The sequence below is a fragment of the Hemiscyllium ocellatum genome, chromosome 1, assembly GCF_020745735.1.
Source record: "Hemiscyllium ocellatum isolate sHemOce1 chromosome 1, sHemOce1.pat.X.cur, whole genome shotgun sequence".
Lineage (NCBI taxonomy): Eukaryota > Metazoa > Chordata > Chondrichthyes > Orectolobiformes > Hemiscylliidae > Hemiscyllium > Hemiscyllium ocellatum.
Genome location: NC_083401.1, coordinates 138,470,064 through 138,493,627, shown reverse-complemented (window position 1 = coordinate 138,493,627; position 23,564 = coordinate 138,470,064). Strand labels below are relative to the sequence as shown.

The 23,564-nt window shown below is 38.6% G+C and overlaps 1 protein-coding gene across 1 annotated transcript in view; it reads left to right on the top strand.

Moving 5' to 3' along the window:
- Positions 1 to 23,564, top strand: part of LOC132816585 (inactive ubiquitin carboxyl-terminal hydrolase 53-like) — a 99,805-nt gene that overhangs the window by 35,806 nt on the left and 40,435 nt on the right. Inside the window, exons 9-13 of the mRNA XM_060826379.1 lie at positions 543 to 705; positions 2,529 to 2,699; positions 8,533 to 8,682; positions 15,916 to 16,600; positions 21,593 to 21,660. Coding sequence (XP_060682362.1) covers positions 543 to 705; positions 2,529 to 2,699; positions 8,533 to 8,682; positions 15,916 to 16,600; positions 21,593 to 21,660 — 1,237 coding nt within the window. The remainder of the gene's footprint in view (positions 1 to 542; positions 706 to 2,528; positions 2,700 to 8,532; positions 8,683 to 15,915; positions 16,601 to 21,592; positions 21,661 to 23,564) is intronic.

Genomic DNA, 23,564 nt, shown 5'->3' with positions numbered 1-23,564 from the left:
TCTTCCCCTCAACCGGTGCTTAAACCTGGCAGACAAGACAACAGGTTAGTAGTGAACATTAAATATTAGATTAAAGATAGAAACAGAGAATGGTGGTATGCCACATGTGTTTGAATCTCAGGCTAGCTGTTCTGATGTCTGAATGTGCTAAACCCCTCTGAGCAGCTCTATGACAGTTTGAAGAAAGAGCTGAAACCTTTTGAAAGAGGTACTGAATTGGGTTGGTTCCTCCTTCTGTGCAGTCTCCTTGTGGTAACCTACCTGTCGGTCACTCTTAGAAAAACAAACTTCCAGTTGACTTTTACTACTCCAGTCATAGTTATCTGTTCTTTGCTCCAAGTAGGGACCCTGTGGTCCCTATCAATCGAGCACTCATGGTGTTTCTCAATACTCCAGTCCTACCTGTTGACTCCCACATGTGGCTGATGCAGAGTTTAGCGTTACAACTGCAGCTTTTCAGTTAAAAGCTACATTACAGCTAGATCTGTTATGTATTATTTATATATGGCATATTAGTTTAAAAAAAAATCTTCACCTAATAGGTTGGATCAAAGTGGAAAGACGTGCTGTCCAAGTGTGTTCGAGGTCACTTCCAGCCCCTGCTCTTGTTTTACGCTAATCCCAATGGTTTGCCAGTCAATACTGAGGATGTACCAATTCCCAACCAACAGTCTGCTCACTGTAGAATAGATGGAGAGGATTCAGGTGAGTTTTACACCTTGTTAAAAAACAAATGACTAGCTTTTAAAAGCACGGTGGTTCAGTGGTTAGCACTACGGCCTCGCAGCACCAGGGTCCCAGGTTCGTTTCCAGACTCGGACGACTGCCTGTGTGGAGTTTGCACATTCTCCCTGTATCTGCGTGGGTTTCCTCCCACAGTCCAATGATGTGCAGGTCAGGTGAATTGGCCATGCTAAATTGCCCATAGTGTTAGGTGCATTAGTCAGAGGGAAATGGGTCTGGGTGGGTTACACTTCGGAAGGTCGATGTGGACTTGTTGGGCCGAAGGGCCTATTTCCACACTGTGGAGAATCTTAAAAAAAATCTTAAATTATTTTTTAGAGTATATTTGTAGTTCATCACAGTTTACCAATCATTTATTTTATGTTGTGACTTAACTTGCAAATGTAATTTACCTTTTGAGCAAGTGTTTGTTAAATGCCTGCTTAAATTTGTGATTGTACTCTTACCTCTGAGCTAAAGGACCTTGTCCACTCCAGAACTTAAAGCCAGTGCTTCAGTGTGGTCCCTACTAAGTGCTGCAGTTTTAGAAATATCATGTTTTTTTAAACCAAAGTCCAGTGTCCATTATAGGTTGATGTAATGGATCCAATGCAACTTTTCGAAAGAAGAGCAGCATTGTTTTTTTCAGTTTCCTGTACAATATGTAAACATCACCAGCAAAACAAATTTATTGGTTATTCATTTCATTGTTTATCTTTGTCCAAATCAAAAACCTCTGCTTTAGTTGAAATAGAAAACTTGATTCAAAAAAGGGTTGTGTGCAGAATATTTTATCAATATATTTTGTGGCATAATGGGCATTGGGCAAGCATGTGACAGGTTTATGCAGCCAGGGCCCCGGGAAGAGAAGAGGTTTTGATTTTTAACAAAGCAATACTCATCTAACAGAGAACAAGGTAAATAGATTTGCAAGTTCCTTGCAAATGAAATTCTAATTTGAGGCTGAAGAAGTTCAAGGGCTGCTGTCTTTGGGGGTTGAGTGAATTTGATGATATTGTAATCAACATTCAAATGGGTAATTTATGTTAGAGAGGCTTTTTCCTTAAAGAATTACATTTGCATGTTATCACCTCTCAAGGCATCTTGCACAGAGAGAATTACTTGAGTTACAGATACAGTGACAACTGTTGGTTTGTCTATATAGTGCTGCATCCCCATTTTAAAAACAAAAATTAACATTTGTTAATGACTTGCATCTGTTGTTTTATGCCAGTTCAAATATGTTGGTATATAGGGAATTAATACTTGTGCTGTGGCTTCAGTTTTAATGGAGCAGACGTGATTATTGAGGTTGAGATACCATATATAAACACAAATTCAGAAGTGATGTTACATGTGAGTGCATCAGCCAGAAGTGTGGTGCTGTGATAGGATTTCTATCTCTGAGCCAGGAGTTTCATGTTCAAGTTCCACCTGCTCCACCTCTGTGAGCTGATTGATGTGAATGAAATAGAAATTCATGAGGTGTGTATAATTTGCTGAGGTTAATTTTCACTGTCTTTGTCTGGTGCCAACAAGTTGGGGCCAGAAGCCTTGCGTATCATTTCATTAATGCTGACAATGTTGGTGAAAAATCCAGATGTGACTTTTCATGGGGACATTTGTCTGTAGATTTACACAGGACTTAAAATAGGGCCTGTTTCTCTGGTGGATTTTCATTTATCTGTGCGAGTGGATTTATAAGTGTCGCACTATTTTCTTTAAAGCCTTTATGTCTTGCACGTAAGATTGCTTTTTTTTCTTGCATCAAAACTGAAATTATTTCTGCATATTTTATCTCATAGAAAAAGAAATGCAAATGTCTGCTGCCAGATTGACTGACCATGTAAGGGAAAGCGGAACCGAAGGACATTTGTCAAAAACCAGTAATCAGGAAATGCCTCCAAAACAACCATCTAATACTAAGGGAGGTTTCCAAAGGGGTTTTATTCAAGATAGTAGAGGTCGAGGGCTAAGTAAGTATAATTTAATTATAATGGTATTATTTATGTAAAACTTGAATAATCTGGCAGCCCTGCTTCTATTTTCAATAACGGTTTTGCAGCACTACAAAGCTAATTTGTTTCTACCTCCCCAAAATCTGCAGCATAAGCGTACAGATTCTGTAGTATTTGGAGAGAGTTTTACTTCGTGGGGGTTATAAAATGCAGTTTATCATTTTTAGCCTTAAATACTGTTGAGCAGTTTCAGTTGGCCTCACTGGCTGCTTATTCTGCGAAATGTAAGTAGTAGGTGACAAGTGGATGTGATTTGGTTAGTGACCAGTGTGAATCAAGTATACTTCATGCTATCCATTGTCCAGCAGTCTACTAATTTGTTAGTTGCGATTTATTCATCTTCATGCATTTTGCAGTTTCAGGCTTCGTGACTATATATACTGGATCCAACTCTCCAGATACTTCTGAAGAAAGGTCACTGGACCCAAAATGTTAACTCTGCTTTCTGTCCACAGATGCTGAGTTTTTTTTTAGCAATTTATTTTTTCTGATTTCCTGCATCCGCAGTTCTTTTTCTCCATATATTTTAATTTGGTACTTACAGATATTACTAGTGCCCTTATTTACAGTGTATGTTCCGGTGATCGTTAAATATGACGTTGGAAAACAAGTGTTGAAGTTGCAAAATTTTACACAGTAATCGTAACATAGCCAAAAGACCTTGGACCCAATTAACCTTTTGTTGGTGTTTTGTTGGTGTTTATCTTTCACATGAAATAATGAAACATAACAGTTCTTCTGTCATCATCCATGTATTTGACCTGTTCTCAAACGTTAACATGGTCACAACTTCAATCACTAACCTGTGTTAAATTCTAGTCTTTCACCTTCAATTTAAAAGAAAGTTTGCTCTCTTTCCTAACTCCTGCACGTAATGTTTAATATTTGTTCCACACACTGGATGCTTGAAATGCTGGTAATGGTCTACTTTTATATTCTGTCCCATCCTTTTATAATGTTTAATGTTAAGAATCGTATAACCTTTAATATTTTTGTCAAGTGAAATCATCCCTGACGACAATTTTTTTAAAAATTCATAAATGTCTCTTCATGTCAAGCAATATCTTGTGAATGCACATTATGCCCCCTCTGTTTCAAGAACTGGGGGAAAATGGCATGATGGTAATGTTGCGAGACTAGTAATCTAGAGACCCAGTTAATATTCTGAGGGCCTGAGTTTGAATCCCATTAAAGCAGATGTTGAATTTGAAATCAGTCAAAATATTCAAGTAAAAATCCAATTAAGTCTGTTGTTTTAAAAAAAAAATTGGTTTACTAATTCCCTTAATGAAAGGAAGATTGTTATCCTTACCTGGCCTGTTCCAGGCCCACACTCCATAACCACAGCACTGTAGTTGATTGCTAAATAGCCTCTGAAATGGTCTAGCAAGCCACTCACTTGTATCAAACCAATTAAAAAGTACATTTTTTAAAAAGTTACACCACCTGGGATTGGTGCATGCTCTAGTAACTGCATCAACCTTGTTGACCCTGCGAAGAGCTCGTTACTAATATCTGGTGACCAATGCCAAAAATGAGAGCGCATTCTCACAGACTAGTATGACAATGTCCCAACCAACACTATCACCATCCCTGGGTACATCCGGGCAGGCATAGTGATGTGTGTTCAGGAGGAAATTAACGAGTTCTCAACATTAGGTCAAACGTGACACCGAAACCTGCTGATTACCATGTGCGGCTTACACCCCCATCCCCATATGACGACGAAGTACTCCTCATTGAAAACCACTTAGAATCATAGAATCCTGACAGTGTGGAAATGATTCCTTCGGCCCCACAAGGCCGCACTGACCCCCTGAAGAGTAACCCACCTAGAATCATTTCTCTGCCCTATTATCCTACATTTAGTCCTGACTAATGCACCTAACTTACATGTCCCTGCACATGGGCAATTTAACATGTCCAATTCACCTAACCTGCACATCTTTGGATTGTGGGAGGAAACCCATGCTGACACAAAGAATGTGCAAACTCCCCATACAGTCGCCTGGGGCTGGAATTGAACCTGTGCCCTTGGCGCTGTGAGGTAACAGTGCTAACCACTGAGCCATCGTACTGCCCCTTTGGAGGCCTCTGTGAGATTAAGGCAACGCTGATGATAACCAGTGTGCAGAATGTACTCTAGATGGGACACTTCAGTTTTTAAACCTGCAACCACTTCCGTGTCGAAGGACAAGAATAGTGGGTACAGGGGTATAGTATCTCTTATAAGTTTCTCTCCAAACCATGCTCCATCCTGACTAAGAAATCTATCACTGTTTGTGATAGATACTCATACTGTGGAATGTAATTCCAGGATTCTATCTATTTATGAAATATGGACTGCAGCAGTTTAATAAGTTTGCTACCATCTTCTCAAGAGAATCCAGGGATGGGCAATAATGTGTATCTAACCAGTGACACCCAGATTCTGGGTTGTCCTCCACTTTACCATTACCAACCTAAAACAAATGTCAACCTAATGAAGCTAAAACACAGGACTAATTGCATGTCAAACAGCATAAGCAGGAAGTGATAAAGCTAAGCAATTCTACAATTGAAAAATCAGTTAAGTTCTCCCACCCTCTTTCTTCCAAACTAAATAGTAGTGGACTGCTCCATTAGATGAGGCACCATTAATGTCCATATCCTCAATGATGAGGAAGTCCAACACAGTGCAGAAGACGAGGCTGAAGAATTTTCAATAAGTTTTACATGGATGCTGAGTGGATGCTCCATCCTGGTCTTATCCAGAGGTCCCTAGAATACTAAATGCCAGTCTTCAGCCAAGTTAATTTATTTCTTAAGCTAGACCTCACCCAGGACCAAACAATCCTTTTGATTAGTACCACTTCCATACACACATGCATTCCTTCCACCAAAGACACTCCATACTAGCAATGTGTAATACCTATAAAATGAACTGCTGTAATGAAGATGGTGTTTACTGTACCTTTTGAGAGAGTGAATGCTGTGCTGCACTGAGAGCTTACAACTACCTGTCATTTGACTAACCAGCAGTCCTAAGAGTGTACTGGAAAATTGATAATATGTAACATTTGCCTATGAAATAGATACCTGAGTTGGTTGCTGTTTTGACATCGAATTTAACCAATCAGTTTAAATTATGCCCCAGAATACTAAACTAAATCGAGTTAGACTTTTATTATTTTGCCAGCATCAAGCCAATGTGATGATCTGATGTTGGAGGTATAAAAAAGCAAGCAATTAGACAGTCAGATAGAGTAACTGCCATTGAGAAAGACCCAAGAAAAAAAAACACGCTCTATCAAAGGTATCTTTTTCAGATGAAACATATTTGCAGTAAAAGAAAGATGATGACCCAGGGAGATCTCAGCTGGAAGAAGGAGGACACTGTAGATGACACCCTCTATATGGCTTTGAAATTAAGTTGATGTAATTTTAATAAGTAATTTATTGGAGCAGTATTTTTTTTAGAGTTGGAGGCAGATAATCAGTTAAGAGAAAGGGGGGCTTAGAGTTGTGAATAGTTGTTTAATTTTCACTTTTCGAGTTAAAGAATAAATTATTTTGTTTAAATAGTGGAACTTGGGAGTCCGCTGTCACTCATATTTTAACAGATTACAAGGCAAGGTGAGCTTTTCTGGGTGCTTGGTTTAATTAACAGAAGGGTTTACCACCATGTCGTAACACACAGAAATTTAGCAAGGTTTGTTAGATAGCATCTTGTAAAACCATTACCTTTAGCATTTAAGAGGATGAGTGCAGTAGATAGATGGCATCAGTAGCACTTGCAGCTTCCACTCCAAACCATCTACCATTCTTACTTGGAAATCCTTTGCATTTCCTTCAGGTTTGCTCAGTCAAATTCTGTCTCTCTGTCTGTCTCTCTGTCTGTCTCTCTGTCTGTCTCTCTGTCTGTCTCTCTGTCTGTCTCTCTGTCTGTCTCTCTGTCTGTCTCTCTGTCTGTCTCTCTGTCTGTCTCTCTGTCTGTCTCTCTGTCTGTCTCTCTGTCTGTCTGTCTCTTCCCCCCCCCTCTTGATTATTCTGCTTCTTTAACAAGGTTATGTTCTTGGTTTTTTTTCCAGAGATGTCTTAAAAGTTTGATTGTAGCTAACAGATACTGCCTCAGGCAACAGGCTTTTAAGTTTCAAAAGAAACACTTGTGTAATGAAAGAGGAGTGGCCAATTCTCCTAGCTCAGCTTTTCTCTGGTTTGATTTGGTCTTTGGCAGCCTGGCTATTCACTGAGAGCAGTCAGGCAGTTGAAAAAAGCTGCTGGACCCAAATAAGCAGGTCCTCTCTCTCTCTGACATCTTTCCTGTTAGTCCTTGTGTTTGAATTTACCTTTTGTGCAAAGGGGTATTTATTGGGATTGTTGCAACTATTTGGAACAGCATCATTAATTTGGGATGACCTGTTGGATTTTCGGCTAGGTTAAGTTATTCAGTATTCTGTTCTCTTTTGTTTCATTTGGTAATCTTGTAAATAAATTGTTTTGTTTAAAACTAAGTGGTTTGACCAACTGCATTCCCTCCAAGACTTTGTGTTAAACCTGCTTAAAGCAACTAGCAAAGGTAGGGTCTGGCTACTTAATATTTAGAGGGAATCAAGCTTGTCCGTAAGACTCTGCTCCCTCTCGTCTCATCCTGTCAACCCGCCCTCTCTGTTCCCCTCCCTCGACTTGCCCCCTTTTTTGCAGAATTGTTAATATGCCTGTACCAACTGGACTGCAATGGTCCATGAAGACCGCTCAGCATCGCTGCCTTGAAGGCAACTAGGAATAGGCAATATATGCTGGTCTAGCTAACAGTCCCCAAACCCCATGAATGGATAAATGAAAGAGTGTCTTTGTTTTAGTGTACCACATAAACCTGCACAAAGAACACTCGAACTGCACTTATGCCAAGATTTTGTTGTTGATTGACCATGCCATCACAGCTCTTCCCCCCCCAACCTGCAGTATATTTGGTATAGAGTCCTGTATTCCATTATTTACATTTCCATGGTCATGTGAGCCTGAGCCCCAAGTCTCTCTGCTTTTCCATGTTGATCAGTCTTTCCAATTTAAACTATAATATTTTTATTAAAAATTACTACTTCAGATGATGGGAGTTTTGTCAAGCGCTTTCTTGTGCAGCTACCGTTTGTACCCCTTTGTGGCTTTCTGTTTTAGTACAATACCTTCAACTTTCAGTAGTGCAGGCATAATTCCACTTTCTCTAGCCTCATGTCAAAATCATTACTATATATTGTGAAGAGGATTTTGCTTGAGATAAATAGAAAATGCTGCCCAGTTACCTTACCCTTGTTTGCCTGATTTCGTTGTATGCAAGTTTTATTTTGAGATGACTTTTGAAAAAAAAAAATTCATTTTTATTTGTAACAAAAAGTACATGACTATCCAGACACACCACTTTCAGAAGTAGGAAAGCAATCTACATGTCATTTGTGGCATTAAAGTTATTGGCTTATGTTAAAAATCACACAACACCAAGTTATAGTCCAACAGGTTTATTTGGAACCACTAGCTTTTAGTGCGCTGCTCCTTCATCAGTTAGTTGTGTAATGTAAGATTGTAAGACACAGAATTTATAAACTTATGGTATAAATTCTGTGCCTTACAATCTTCTATTCCACAACCACCTGATGAAGGAGCAGCGAACCAAAAGCTAGTGCTTCCAAATAAACCTGTTGGACTGTAACCTGGTGTTGTGTGATTTTTAACTTTGTACACCTCAGTCCAATACTGGTGTCTCTAAATCATTTGGCATATCAGTACTGAACAAATGTACACTTGTGTTTTACAGTTAAAGTATTTCCTGACGAAATTCCTTTTCGATTGCGAGATCGTTCAAAAGATCATGCTCAAAAGCCGCACAATGCAAGGAGTTCTTCACAACCCCAGAAAATAGAAAATGATAAGCTACCAAGAAGAGCGGACTACAGCAGACAGAAAGGTTCATGTCTTTGATCAGTTTTTACTATGGAAATCAGCACTGATCCAGTAAATAATTTACTTAATCAATGATATCCTGACATTGTTTCTAAGTTTTCTTGCTGTTGCCAAAGTTTAGGAAGAGAAATAAATTGTCTTCCTGCTGTTTACTGATTCTGAGCTAGATCAATACTTCAGCTCTTTTGGCTTTAGTTGGAAGTCCAAATCTAAATTATTAATTTTGACTTACCACTTCTTGTGCTCAAATAAAATATTGTGAAATGTTATTCACGTTATCATGAAGATAGTATTCAGGATAGTGAGTGGTTGATTTGGACTTGTGGAGCATGGAAAGTTTGTACTTCTGTTGAATAATTACCCTTGTTTTGCAGTGCGAATCAGTATTTCCTGATTGTTTACCAGTATATATTGGATGCTTCTTTGTCAGCTTCATTTGTAATATATATAAAATTGTCCCTCACATAGTATTCATTGAAATGTTCATGGATCCCAAAAGTGTTTTTTTTTTTGCATATAAGCATAACACAAAACGATCATCTGTCCTCTATACATATTTTAACACTACTTCATCTGTATGTTAATCCAGGGTATGGTTAATCCAGGCTATAAGTACCACTATTTTTGACCTGCACTGTTGATTTTATATGCCCAAAGTGATGTAACATTGAAAAATACTATTCCATTCAGATTGAGTATCTATTATTTCAGAGCTGTACTTGCCTTGGATTGTTACTTATGTCTTGCCTTATGTCATGAATTGCTCAATATTGAATCTAGACATGGCAACTGGATAAAAAGGTAATTATTAGTGCTTAATTCCAAACAATGTTATGTATGTGTTGCGAAGTTTCAAACTGGCAATGTTTCAAATATAACAAAAAATTGCCCGAGTATGGAATGAATTCCAAGAAGACACATCTGTGATTTAGGCTAATACAGTTAGATAAGAACTTCATTTGAAACAAGAAGGAATGACATGTATGAAAATTTCCAAAACTCGTCACAGTAGTGAAAAGTTATTATGATCCCTGCTAAAGTCAAGGGATCTCTAGATATGGGGGCAGGATGAGGTTCACCTTGTCTCTTGCCTTTTTTGTATTATGATCCCAGCAGATGGTAATTCAAGACATGTCGGGTTCCAGGGTGAAACCTTACTTGATAGATCATAAATGGAACTTTTGTAGCTGATCAATGTGGTTGCGAATCGCTGAAAATATTCATACTCGGCTGCCAAGGAACAAAAGAGTACACATTTATTCTGATAAGATAAACAACAAACAAAGCTAAATGCAAGTTAATTTGAAACGGTAATGATATTAACGATAATAAAGGTTTAGCCTTTTACCCAGCAATATATTTTTAAAATACGCAATCCTCCAGGAGTAATATCCCTTTTGTTTTTGATCTTTAATTTCTTATTTAACTAACACTCTACAGTTTTCTTTCTTGGATTACTGAAGCTGTTTGAAAACCTCTTTCCAATTTTGACAAAACCCCCCTTTAGTTCTGAGGACCTGGAATTCTGACAGCTAAGAAGCCTATTAAACTTTAACAACCTGTATGTTCTACAAACCTAAAAAACTGCCTTGCTGCTAAAATTAAATTGTTCTTCTGAATTGAAAACTATTCCTGTATTAGGGTTAAATCAAAACCTGATTCTTCTGAACCAAGCTCAAACTAAATTGCCAGTGTTTCCATATTTATTTTTGTCATAAATGTATTTATGTAAAAGCTTCATTAATTAACATTACAAGTATGAGGGTAGCAAAGTGGGATACTTACTTCCTTGGTAAGATATTTGTTTTCTTTCGAAATAACATTAGCCTTTCAAAAAGAAAAAGCTTTCACAGATCTGAATCCAAAGCCCTTCTGTTGTTATTTAAAATATCCAAATTTGCAAATGGTAATTTTATCTTTATTGCAGTATATATGAATAAATTCGGATTGTTATCATCCTAAGATATTTCTGAGAAGCAAGTTGTTCAATCTCCATCTTTAACTGGAAATTGTCAAGATCACAAGCAAATGAAGTTCATGAACAAGTATATAATGTGTCTGTATTTAATTATAAGTAGTCACAACCTATAGAAGTAATATAAGTTGAGAGATCAATTGAATAATACTTCACTATTGCGGTGATGAGTCCATCCGCCTCATATATTTCACAGGAGTCCACTCTGTGGCCTTGAAAATCTGGACCCCCAGTGGGCTCTGGCCTTCCACGATCAGCCAATAAACACACACAATCTGTCTGGCTTTTAAGACTTCACTCTTTATTTTTCCTACAGCCAAGCGCAGAGAGTCCAGAAACATAGAGGATATGCACTTCCATGTTACTTGGAGGAGCTGGGCACATGGCTTAAAACAAAGACGTATTTATACTTTTCTTAAAGTAGGGCACAGGCCGTGCTTGCATGGTACATTCCAAACAATTGCCAATCAATACACGATACTGCTTTATTTGACAGTTACTTGTTCCAATGATATTTCCTGGGAGCCAACTTTGTTTTCCAACACTCAGACCACCTTACCTCAGTAACCGAGCTATTGCACCTGTATCTGAAGGTCATGTAGGATGGCCAGTAATGTCTTATCTAGTGCAGTTATTTCTATGCTTTAAAGGGAGCATTGTCTGTTGATCTGTATTGAAGCAGAAGTTAGTCAATTATGCAGCTATGGCAGAATTAGCAGTTAATAACTTAAAAGCCATTTTATGCAGTTTTAGCAGAATTGTCAATTTGCAGCTTAGAAGCCACTTTGTCGTGTTATTTGCATTGAGAAACCATTTTATTGCCATCTAAGTTATTAAGAGCTTTTGTTAAGTGGTTGTTCCTTACAACAACTAGTTACCTCAACCTGTATTCAGGTTTCAGATCCTCAGGCTATAGATGTTTCTAAATCTACAGACTGTCTGGTTGAATGCCAAATATACTCAATAATGGATTTTTTAATATATATATGTTAAGGTTTAATTTATGGGGTTGATTGTTACATGGATATTACTTATGTGGGGCTGAAGTTCATGCCTGTCAAAATTCATACCATATTGTTCGCAGAAACCCATTGATCTCTAAGCAAATAAAGAATAAAAACATAATGATTAGCAGTAATTCTGACAACCTGGAGCAAATGGGATTGGACAACCAGCATACTGACTCATAAATGTTGATCTGTTATCTGTGAAGAACTAGAGTTAACTTTTACATGAATGTATGGAACATTCTAGATTTTTTGGCCAAAAATAGGGGGTCCACCTTTACATTGACTGACTATTATTGGAATACGTATGGTAATTATTAATAGATACTGATGGACATGCATTTCTTATTCTCAAACACTCTCTGGTGTGGTTTATCTCTGGAGCAATTAGCAATTGGGTTAATAACAATGAAAATATCATTTAGTAGTACTTTAGATAGTTCTGTTTCATGCCATGTGCCATGTTTTACAGCATCACCACAAAACAGTTTACTATCATTTAAAAAAATCCTGTGTTTGGAATCTGCGCTGTATAGAGTGTTTCCTTGCTGAAATATTTGAGTTTCCATTTCAGAATGCAACAATTTGTACTTGGAAGAAATGGGAATCCGAAAAGGCTATTTAGTTCCTTGATTCTCTTGAACCATTCAACAAGATCACAAATGATGTGTGACTTGATCTTATGTACCCACTGTTGTCCTATTTGCGTTTATACATTTGGTTAACAGATCTCTTTCAAACTTAGATAAATTGCTAACTTTAGAACTAGTATCAATTGTCACTTAGAGGAAAGAGTTTGAACTTTCTAATTGTGTACTGTCTTTCATTGTTTAGGATGCATAGGATGGGGAAGGAAACTGCAGAGGATGGGCACATAGAATGTGAAGTTTATTCAAGGAGTAGCTACTGTGTGTCCTTGAGTATGTATCTGGCAGACAGGGAGGACGTCGAGCTCAGGAGCCGTAGTTTACTGAGGAAGTTGAATTTCTTATCAAGAGGAGGAAGAAGACTGAAGTTTGGATGAGATGTGAAGGCTCAGTTAGGGCGAATGAGAGTTAAAGGGTAGCCAGGAAAGACCTAAAGAGAGAACTAAGATGAGTGAGGAGGGGACATGAGAAGTTGTTTGCAGATAGGATCAGGGAAAACCCTAAAACATTCTATAGGTATATGAGGGATAAAAGAATGACGAGAGTAAAATTAGGGTCAATCAAGGACAGTAGTGGGAAGTTGTGCATGAAGTCAGGAGATGGAGGAAGTGCTAAATGAATATTTTTTGTCTGTACTCACGCTGGAAAAAGACCATGTTGTTGAGCAGAATACTGAGAAACAGACTACTAGACGAGATGGGATTGAGGTTCACAAAGAGGAGATGTTGGCAATTCTTAAGTGTAAAAATAGTTAAATCCTCTAGGCTGGATGGGATTTATCCCAGGATTCTCTGGGAAGCCAGGGAGGAGATTGCCATGCCTTTGGCCTTGATCTTGATCTTGATGTTATCACTGTCTACAGGAATAGTACCAAAAGACTGGAGGATAGCAAATGTATCCTTGTTCAAGAAGGAATAGAGACAACCCTGGCAATTATAGACCAGTGAGCCTTCGGTTGTGGGTAAAGTGTTGGAAACGGTTATACGAGGATTTGTAATCATCACGATCAACACAGTTTGTGAAGGGTAGGTCATGCCTCTTTGAGAAGGTGACCAATCAGGTGGATGAGAGTAAAGCCATTGATATGGTGTATATGGATTTCAGTAAGGCGTTTGATAAGATTCCCCATGGTAGGCTACTGCACAAATTACAGAAGCATGGGATTAAGTCATTTAGTGGTTTGGATCAGCAATTGGCTAGCTGAAAAAAGATAGAGGATGGTGGTTGATGAGGAATTGTTCATCCTGGAGTTCACTTACTAGTGGTATACAGCAAGGATCTGTTTTAGGCCCACTGCTGTTTTTTCATTTTTATAAATGACCTGGATGAGGATGGGTTTGTAAATTTGTGGACGCCGCTAAGGTTGGTGCAGTTGTGAATAGTGTTGAAAGATGTTGTAGGTTTCAGAGGGACATAGATGAGCAGCAGAGCTGGACTGAGAGGTAGCAAATGGAGTTCAATGCAGCAAAGTGTGAGGTGATTCCCTTTGGAAGGAGTAACAGGAATGCAGAGTGCTGGACGAATGGTAAGATTCTTGGTAGTGTCGATGAGCAGAGAGATCTCGGTGTCCATACGTAGATCCCTGTTAAGAAGGCAAACAGTGTGTTAGCTTTTATTGGTAGAGAGATCGAGTTTCGGAACCATGAGGTCATGCTGCAGCTGTACAAAAACTCTGGTGTGGCCGCTCTTGCAGTATTGCATGCAGTTCTGGTCACCACATTATAGGAAGGATGTGGAGGCTTTGGAAAGGGGTCAGTGGAGATTTACTAGGATGTTGCCTGGTATAGAGGAAAAGTCTTATGAGGAAAGGTTACAAGGCTTGAGGCTGTTTTCGTTAGACGAAGGTTGAGGGGTGACTTAATTGAGACATGTAAGATGATTGAGGGTTAGATCCAGTGGATAGTGAGAGCCTCTTAACTTCCGGAGATATTTGTATTGTTGATAGTCACAGGTGAGGTGCCAAAAGACTGGAGGCTGGCTAACATGGTACTATTATTTAAGAAGGGTGGTAAAGACAAGCCAGGGAACTATAGAACTGTGATCCTGACATCAGTGTTGGACAAGTTGTTGGAGGAAATCCTGAATGGCAGGATTTGCATGTATTTGAAAAAATATAGACTGATTAGGGATAGTCAACATGGCTTTGTGCATGGAAAATCAGGTCTCGCGAACTTGATTGAGTTTTTTGAAAAAGTAACAAAGAAGATTGAGGGCAAAGCAGTGGACATGATAGAGATGGACTTCAGTAAGGTGTTTGACAAGGTTCTCCATAGAGGCTGGTTAACAAGGTTAGATCTCGCGAAATATAGGGAGCGCTAGCATTTGGATACAGAACTGGCTTGGAGGTGGAAGACAGGGTGGTAATGGAGAGTTGTTTTTCAGACTGGAGGTCTGTCACCAGTGGAATGCCACAAGGATCAGTACTGGGTCCACTACTTTTCGTCATTTATACAAGTGATTTGGATATGAACAAAGGAGGTATAGTTGATAAATTTGCAGATGACACCAAAATTGGAGGTGTAGTAGACAGTAAAGAAGGTTACCTCAAATTACAATTGTATTTTGATCAAATGGGCCAATGGGCTGAGGAGTGGCAGATGGGATTTAGTTTAGATAAATGCACGGTGCTGCATTTTGAGAAAGCAAATCTTAGCAGGACTTATACACTTAATGGTAAGGTCCTGGGGAGTATTGCTGAACAAAGAGACCTTGGAGTGCAGGTTTGTCGCAGGTAGATAGGATAGTGAAGAAGGTATTTGGTATGCTTTCCTTTATTGGTCAGAGCATTGAGTACAGGAGTTGGGAGGTCATGTTGCAGCTGTACCAGGACATGGGTTAAGCCACCTTTGGAATATTGCACGCAATTCCAGTCTCCTTCCTATCAGGGTTCAGAAACGACTTACAAGGATGTTGCCAGGGTTGGCGGATTTGAGGTATAGGGAGAGGCTGAACAGGCTGGGGTTTTCCCTGGAGCATCAGAGGCTGAGGGGTGACCTTATAGGGTTTACAAAATCATGAGAGGCATGGATAGGGTAAATAGACAGTCAATTCCCTGGGGTGGGGGAGTTCAGAACTAGAGGGCACTGGTCTAGGATGAGAGGGGAAAGATATAAAAGGGACCTATGGGGCAATGTTTTTGTGCAGAGGGTGTTGCATGTATGGAATGAACTGCTAGAGGAAATGGTGGAGGCTGGTACAGTTGCAATATTTAAAAGGCATCTGGATGGGGAGATGAATAGGAAGGGTTTAGAGGGATTTGGACCAAGTGCTGGCAAATGGGACTAGATTAGTTTGGGATATCTGGATGGCTTGGGCAAGTTGGACCAAAGGGTCTTTTTCAGTGTTGTACATCTCTGACTCTACGTAATGACCAGCACCAGTAAAGTTAGGGATTTCAGAGTTTGGGGGGTGGGGGGTGAACTTCAGACATAAAGAACCAGGATGGAATGGAATGCAGTTCATATATCACATTTTAAATATTGCTTGTAGCAATGTAATTTCACCGTTATGAAATCATGCATGTACAGTGCTGGTTTGTTCTTGTGCTAATTAATGCTATGTTTCTAATTTCCAATACTTTCTTACATTTGTGATTGCAATATCTTCAGAGGATAGATCTCCTTCAAAATCTGGAACACCACCTCACGGAAATGGTCTGAAGCATTTCTGGGATCAACATGTACAGAGTGGTCACAGAAAAGGACCTTCAAGTGAAGGTAGAACTACTCCACAACCAAGAGCAACATCAAACAGATTATTTTATGCATCTGACAATAAAAACAAAAGCAGCAGCTTCAGTGAATTTGATACTCATAGCAGTCAAGATTCAAGGGACAAAGGCAATGGTAGGAATAGAAGTAAGGGTAAGGTTTGGAAACCATCACGGGAAACATTGAACGTGGACAGTATCTTTGAGGATGGTAACAAAAGACAAAGTAGTCCAAAGCACAAATCAAGCTCTTCTCACCAACCACTGCAAAACAGAGGACTGAATGCTCATGATGTATTGAAAGAGAACAGAAGACACAAAGAACTAATGACTATATATGAAGATGAACTCAAACAAGGAGGTGGAAATTCTTTGGAGGCAGATGGAAAGTCAAATCTAGCAAAAGACAAAAGCGTTGTGACTGAAAGCTTAAAAGTCCATAATGCTAGTCATGTTCAGAAAATTGAAGCTGTGATCGAAACTAACGATCGACTTAGCAATAACTCTGCTAGTCACCATACTTTGACCATGGAAACACTCCATGGAAAGCACTTGAAGAATATTCAGGATTCATTTAGTAACAGGTAACTTTTGTTTTGGCTTTAATAATCAGAGAGGCCTAGTGTTAGTTCTAATTCCTTAATGTACCAAAATGCAAGTGGTAAAGTAGTGTTTATTTTTATTTTCAGTTCTTTTTAATCCATGCTATTTCCTAGTGTGCTAAGATCTCTAAATATTTGCAATATTTCAAAAAATTATTCAACTGTGCATATTTCCTATCTGTACACAACCTTTGTGTCAAATTTCATTTTTTAATAATTCCTATATCCAAATTTATAATCAGAAATAATCATGCTATTGGTATAAATTTTGGTTCATGAGGAGTGTGTTTTGTGCCATTGACAGCACAGTTGCAACCTTTTTTTTAAACCCTTTTTGTCTCCGAGTGGTTGATTTTAGAGTAATTATTTTAGTCATTGTACCAATGTTCCTTATTCATTTCTTTTATGCCAATAATGACTAAATATCATGGGAAAACTTGTGTTTCCAATTGCCCATTTAATCTTGTCCTCCCCATTTTTTTTCTCTCCACTTAATTTTGCCTCTGCTCTCAAGTTCCACCACCTCTACAGTTGATTCCCTGTTCTTTTGCCTTTGCCCTCTCTGCTGCCTTTTACCTGCCCTCAGCCAACAAACCAGCTATAAAGGGTCACTAGATCCAGTTCTACACTCTCAACATCCACCTGACATTCATTTATTTGTCACATGGGCTTTTCCCTTGGCTTTGCCATATAGCTGTACTTGATCTTGCCTTCCTTATCCACTGACCTCACTGAACCACCTGCCTTCTAGCAGCCTGCATTCATGCTCCAACTTACTGACCCCTCTCTTCTCCCCGGGAGAAAGTGAGGACTGCAAATGCTGGAGATTAGAGTCAAGACGTGTGGTGCTGAAAGAGCGCAGCTGGTCAGACAGCATCCGAGGAGCGGGAGAGTTGACGTTTTGAGCATAAGCTCCTCTTCAGGAGTGTTGGGGATTGCCAGGGGGCTGAGAGATAAATGGGAGGGGGTGGGGCTAGCGAGTAGGTAGCTGGGAATGCAATAGGTAGAATAAGGTGGGGGTGATGGTGATAGATTGGAGTGGAGGGTGGAGCAGATAAATGGGAAGGAAGATGGACAGGTAGGACAGTTCAAGAGGGCAATGGCGAGTTGGAGGTTTGAATCTGGGATAAAGTGGGGGTAGGGGAGATCAGGAAACTGGTGAAATCGACATTGATCCCGTGTGGTTGGAGGGTCCCAAGGCAGAAGATGAGGTGTTCTTCCTTCAGGCGACGGGTGGCTAGAATTTGGTGGTGAAGGCAGCCCAGGACTTGCATGTCCTTTGGTGGAGTGGGAGGGGGAGTTGAAGTGTTCGGCCACAGGGCGGTGGGGTTAATTTGAGTGCATGACCCAGAATCTCTGACACCTGGAGGAAGATAACTTTTATCTTCCACCTTTTGGGCCCACCAGCCCAACTGGATCAAAGCCAATTTCACCAATTTCCTGATCTTTCCCCTAAACACTCCCCTCTCTTTCCCACCCCACCCACCCACCCACAACGTTATCCCAGATCCAACCCAGTATTGCCCTCTTGAACTGTCCTACCTGTCTATCTTCCTTCCCACCTATCTGTTCCACCCTCCACTCTGACGTATCACCACCCCCCCCCCCCCCAAACCAACATCACATTTCCAGCTACCTTCCACCCCCCCCCCCCCCCCCCCCCCCCCCCCAAATACTGATGAAGAGATTACACTCAAAACGTCGACTCTCCTGGTCCTCAGGTCTCTCACATTTTGGCTCTCACTACTTCTTACCTACTTTATATTCTACATCCCTTTCAAACACTGCTTTCACTTGCTCTACCATCCTTAACTTTTGAGCCTTGCCTGCTTCCTCCAAACTACTTTTACCCCTCCTATTAACCTTCAAATTCTGCCTTTCCCTTTTGACTTCTAGTGTTTCAATTGTTCCTTAGTTGTTGTCTGATCATTCCTGACACTTTATCCCCTGCCTGACCTGAAGACTACACTTGGGTCTTAATTTCTCATGATTATATGTAAGTTGTTATTTTCCTTCACATTATTGCCAGAAACATTTCCAAATATAAATCTCCTTTAGTTATATCATTAATTATGTTCAATAGTTTATGTGCACACATAATCCACCTTTTTGCATGGAATCAAAATGGACAACATGTAATTGTATTCATAATTCTTATATTGTATTCATTTTCTCCTTTTTTAACATCTTAGATCTGCTTTGCATGCATTGCAAAGAAATTCTGTACATGCATACCTACATTTCTGCTTTTTGATTTTTTTTATATTATAGATAATGCAAAATCAAAGTATGGTATATTTTAAAACTGGAGAATGGATTATCTGGATTCAGTCACAGATATGCAAAGTATCTAATTAACCATGCCATATCTGAAGCAATGAACTTCTGCTTACAAAGTATATAATCTCGCCATTGAGGCATCCTAATATCTGCCCCTCATGCTCCGGCAAGTCATTTCCTCAGTTCAAGCACAGTGTCCATCTGAAGAATGTTTAGGACACTTATCTGAATGTTTGATCCCTTAATCTGCCTTCGTCCTGCCTCATTACATCACCACCTGCTTCTGACCTTGCCAGTCCATATTCTGATAAAACTGTAATGCATATCTGTGTCATCTTCAGATTCTACTTCCTTCCCCCATCCTATTTCATTCATCACTCCATTCTTGCTGATGCACAGATGTACTGCTTACTATGTTTGTCACTGTGCCATCTCTGAAACCAAGCTCTAAGATACAACCAGCATCTTCAAGGTATTATGAGAGCACAAGTCTTATGCTAAAATTTATGCATCTTTGGATAAGTGCAACATCCCTATTGAAGTCTAGAAACACTGACATAAGACCACCTGAAGTGAGAGCACCTGGGAAGGATCTGTACTCCAGTCTCTTTCTCTGTCAATACAACTTCAGTTTGTTGGCAGAGAGAGGAGTGTTGTATCTGAGCATTCCACCTTCCCATTTTCCCAAACACCATGTGCCCCATAGGTGATGGAGACTGCAGTCATACTTTTTGAACTCTTGAGTCACCTGAGAACTTGACTTTTGTGTGGAAACATCCCATCCTTGACCATGAGAGACTGCCTAAGAAAGACTTGTGCATATGTTTAAATATTTTCATGGTCTTGCCCTTTCCTAACCCAGTAATTTCTTTAAATTTACAATTCTCATCCAGAACTTGCTATTTCTCCAACGCTGATCTCCAGTGGCACTCCCTCCTATGTGTTTTCACCATTGGAAGCTTTGCCTTCAGCCAACTTGAGGCCTGTGTTATAGAATTGCTTTGCAAAATCCCTCACTTTGGGACAATTCCTAAAACTCACTTTTTCATTGAACTGTTATTTGTCCATCCTAATATCTTTTCCTTTGACTCCATGTCCATTTCTGTTTCACTATGTAGTGTAGCACATGGGTATTTATTTCCATATTAAAGTTATTGTATAAGAGTAAGTAGTTATAATTGTTTAAAATGTGTTTCAGTCCAATTTTCCTCTATACTGTAGCCTTAGTTCATTTGAAGACTATATTTGTTCTTGACTCACTGTGTAACTCTTGGGAAGCACAATAAGTCGAATATTTCGATTCTGCATGTATTTTCTATTAACTTGCCTATTTTTAAATTACTTTTATGACATTTCAGATGGCAACTGTCAAGGCACATTACACTACAGTTACATACTTTCATCAAGTTTCTGTAACACTGCCAATAGTGAGAGGGTGTATTTACAGAATGATAGGTTTCAGTAGGCATTTTTTATTCATGGGATATGGCTGTCGTTGATTAGGCCAGCACTTATTGCCCAGAGGTTGGTTAAGAGTCAACCACATTCCTGTGGGTTTGGAGTCCTATGTAGGCCAGACCATGTAAAGTTGCCAACATTCATCCTTAAAAGATATTAGTGATTCAACCTCCTATCCCATCTATCTCATTGATCACTCCATTCTTGCTGCTGTTACTATGTGCACAGTACACTGGTTTTTTTTCCACAACAATGAACAACTGTTTCATGATCATCATTAGTTTCTTAATTCCAGATTTGTTTCATATTGAATTCAAATTCTAACATCTACCGTGGCAGGATTCAAGCCCAGGTTCCCAGGGCAACACTTGGGTCTTTTGATTCATATTCTAGCAATAATATCACTTGACTATCATCTTCTGTTATAAATCTTGGTTTAGGATTTTAACATTTGAAATAGCCTTCTAACCCTGCTCTGTTTGAGGACTGCAATTGGTCTTGACTGCATGTGTCTGAGTGAGTATAATGTTGGAAGAAAACAATATTATACAATTTTAAACCTAAATGTTCATATTGTTCTTCCGTTATCAATTCCTTGGGTTAGTTTTTTTTTCTCAACCAAGTTGGAGGTGAAATATTGCTGAATTCAGCAATAACATTGGACACGCTTCCATTTGAAGGCAGACTGAGATTAAAACAATTTTAGCTGGAGTCTTACTCCCAACGTAGAAAAATCTTGAGTCCTACCACACTGAAATATATTTAAATTCCGATTCAAATCTGTTTAAAGTTTTGCTGCCTAGTCCTAGTATTCCTAAAACTTATTGTTTGATCAGTCCTTTTGCTGTTATGGTTGTTGATGTTTAGACTGATTGATTGTTCTAAACAAAAAAAGTACATATTTGTCATTGGGGTCTGTTATTCTGGACTTCATATCAGAAACTTTAATTGGGACACCGGTACAATTAGAAACCAGAGAAACCACATTATAGTATACAAATTACAGTATAATTTTTTGAAACATCTCTTTTTCAAATAATAAATATATAGTGTGCTAAAAATAAATTGTATAGGTATTTAAGAATCTTTCTGAATATGGTTGAAATGCAAAAGGATTACGTAAGTTCAAATTATGGTGTATAATGGTGACTACTGTTGAAGTTGAGGATTGCCTCAAATAATAAATTGGGTCCTTGGGAGTTTATATCTCATTTCTTTCAATGTGATTTACTTCAGGTCCCAACAAGAATTACAAAAACCTGATGCAAGTCCCAATCATTCACACAGATTTCCACTTAATGAAGGTAAAGTCTGTCCTTTTTTTTTTGTTGCAGCCAAACTGTACATCATAACTTTGTGACTTTTATTTTATGACTTATTTCATGAATTATAAGCAGGAGAATTTACAACCCCTGGACAATGTTCAAAACGGTTTGATATTTTGACATTCAAATTCCAAACACAGGTTTGCAAAATTGCAACTAGGTGTGATCACCTATGTTCATTTTGATTCATATGGAAATAGACATATATATCTTTTTCATAACTGTCTATTAATTGTTGCAGTAATGTTGATTCTTCCCATATTTATCAACTTAGTTTGGATGTATTTAAATTTTTTATATTTGGCATATGCAATTATTGGTACTTAATTGTCTCCAAAGAATAAAAAAAACATTGTTTTGCATGAATTAAAAAAACCCTTATGGAAACTTTTAGATCCTTCTTTCAGTCACTGAAGAAATGGCAGTTCTTTTTGAATTTGTATCTTACGCTTATTTCGTTGGACATTGTATGAATAGCTTTTTGGGATAATAGAGTCATAACACTTTGAGCGCAAAAGATTTTAAGGCTATTTATTCCTATGCCTTAGAAATATTTGCTTTAACTTTACTACTTTTCACTCTTTAGGTCTTTTTTCTTTATGGCAATTTATCTAATGTCCTGTCAAGCATTTCGATTGACTGTGTCAGGAGCCAACTTATGCCATTGTGTTTCTATATTTGTTTGGGTGGAGATGCAATTGTAACCCCTCCCTGCATGCTTATTATTAAACTTACAAACAACAATTGGAAATAATCATTCCTAAAAATGGACACTTTATTTTCCCTTTCTTTATTCACCTACGTGCAGTGTTTGCACTACTGTTTATCGACTCTTTTATAAGTATATCTTTATCCCTGGTATCATCCTAGTAAATTTAAACCCTCTTTCTGATTATAAGGTATGCAATCCCTCATTAGTTTTAACATACAATGTAAAAATAACATCCCATATCTGGAACCAACCATGTTAGGCTGAGTGTTGTGTAATGCCACAGGATTAATGAATCACCTAAGAGTAAAGGTATCTCAGTTAGCAGCCACAATATGATTGAATTTTATATCTAGGTTGAAAGGAAGAAGAGTATGCCTAAGACTCTGATTTTTAATTTCAATAAGAGCCACCGTGGGACTGAAAGCTCAGCGAGCTGAAGTGAACTGGGATAATTAGGCTAAGGGATATTTCAGCAAAGAAATAGTTCAGACATTTAAGGTTGATACTTCAGTATGATTGAAATAAGAATATCCCTTAGATGAAGAAAAAATTCTGAGGGGTGGGTACTGCATCCATGGTTAACTGAAAAGGTTGACAAAACATTAAACTTGCGCAAAGGTGAGTTGCAAATTGGATGATTAGTCAAAATATAAAGAATGGCAGGGAATGTCTCAAAGGCAGAGAAAATTAGATTGAGAGGAAGGTATCCAGAAATGGAAAAAATTATGGCAATACTACACTGTATTCAAAAAGGAAAATACTAGGTAAAGTAAGTGCTAATCCTGTAGAAAATGAGAATGGGGAGTTAATGGTAGTTAATGAAGAAGTGGATGAATTTACCAAGTAATTTGTTTCTGTTTTAAATATAAAGAATACAAAAAGCATTCCAATAATGGGTGTAAATCACAACTTGAAATTGAGAAAAGAACTTGGTCAAATTGCAATCATTGGGGAAGCTGTACTGAACAAATTGGAGTTGTGGGCTAACATGTCTGTGGGTCCTGATGGACTTTATCCTGGGGACTTTAAAGCAGTGGCTAATAGGTAGTAGATGTGTGGCTATTAATCCACTAAAACTTGCTTGATCTCTGGAAAGTGTGCAACAGACTAGAAAGTAGTAAGTCGAAATCCACAATTCAAGGAGGGAGAATGCAAAAAACAAACTTTTTAG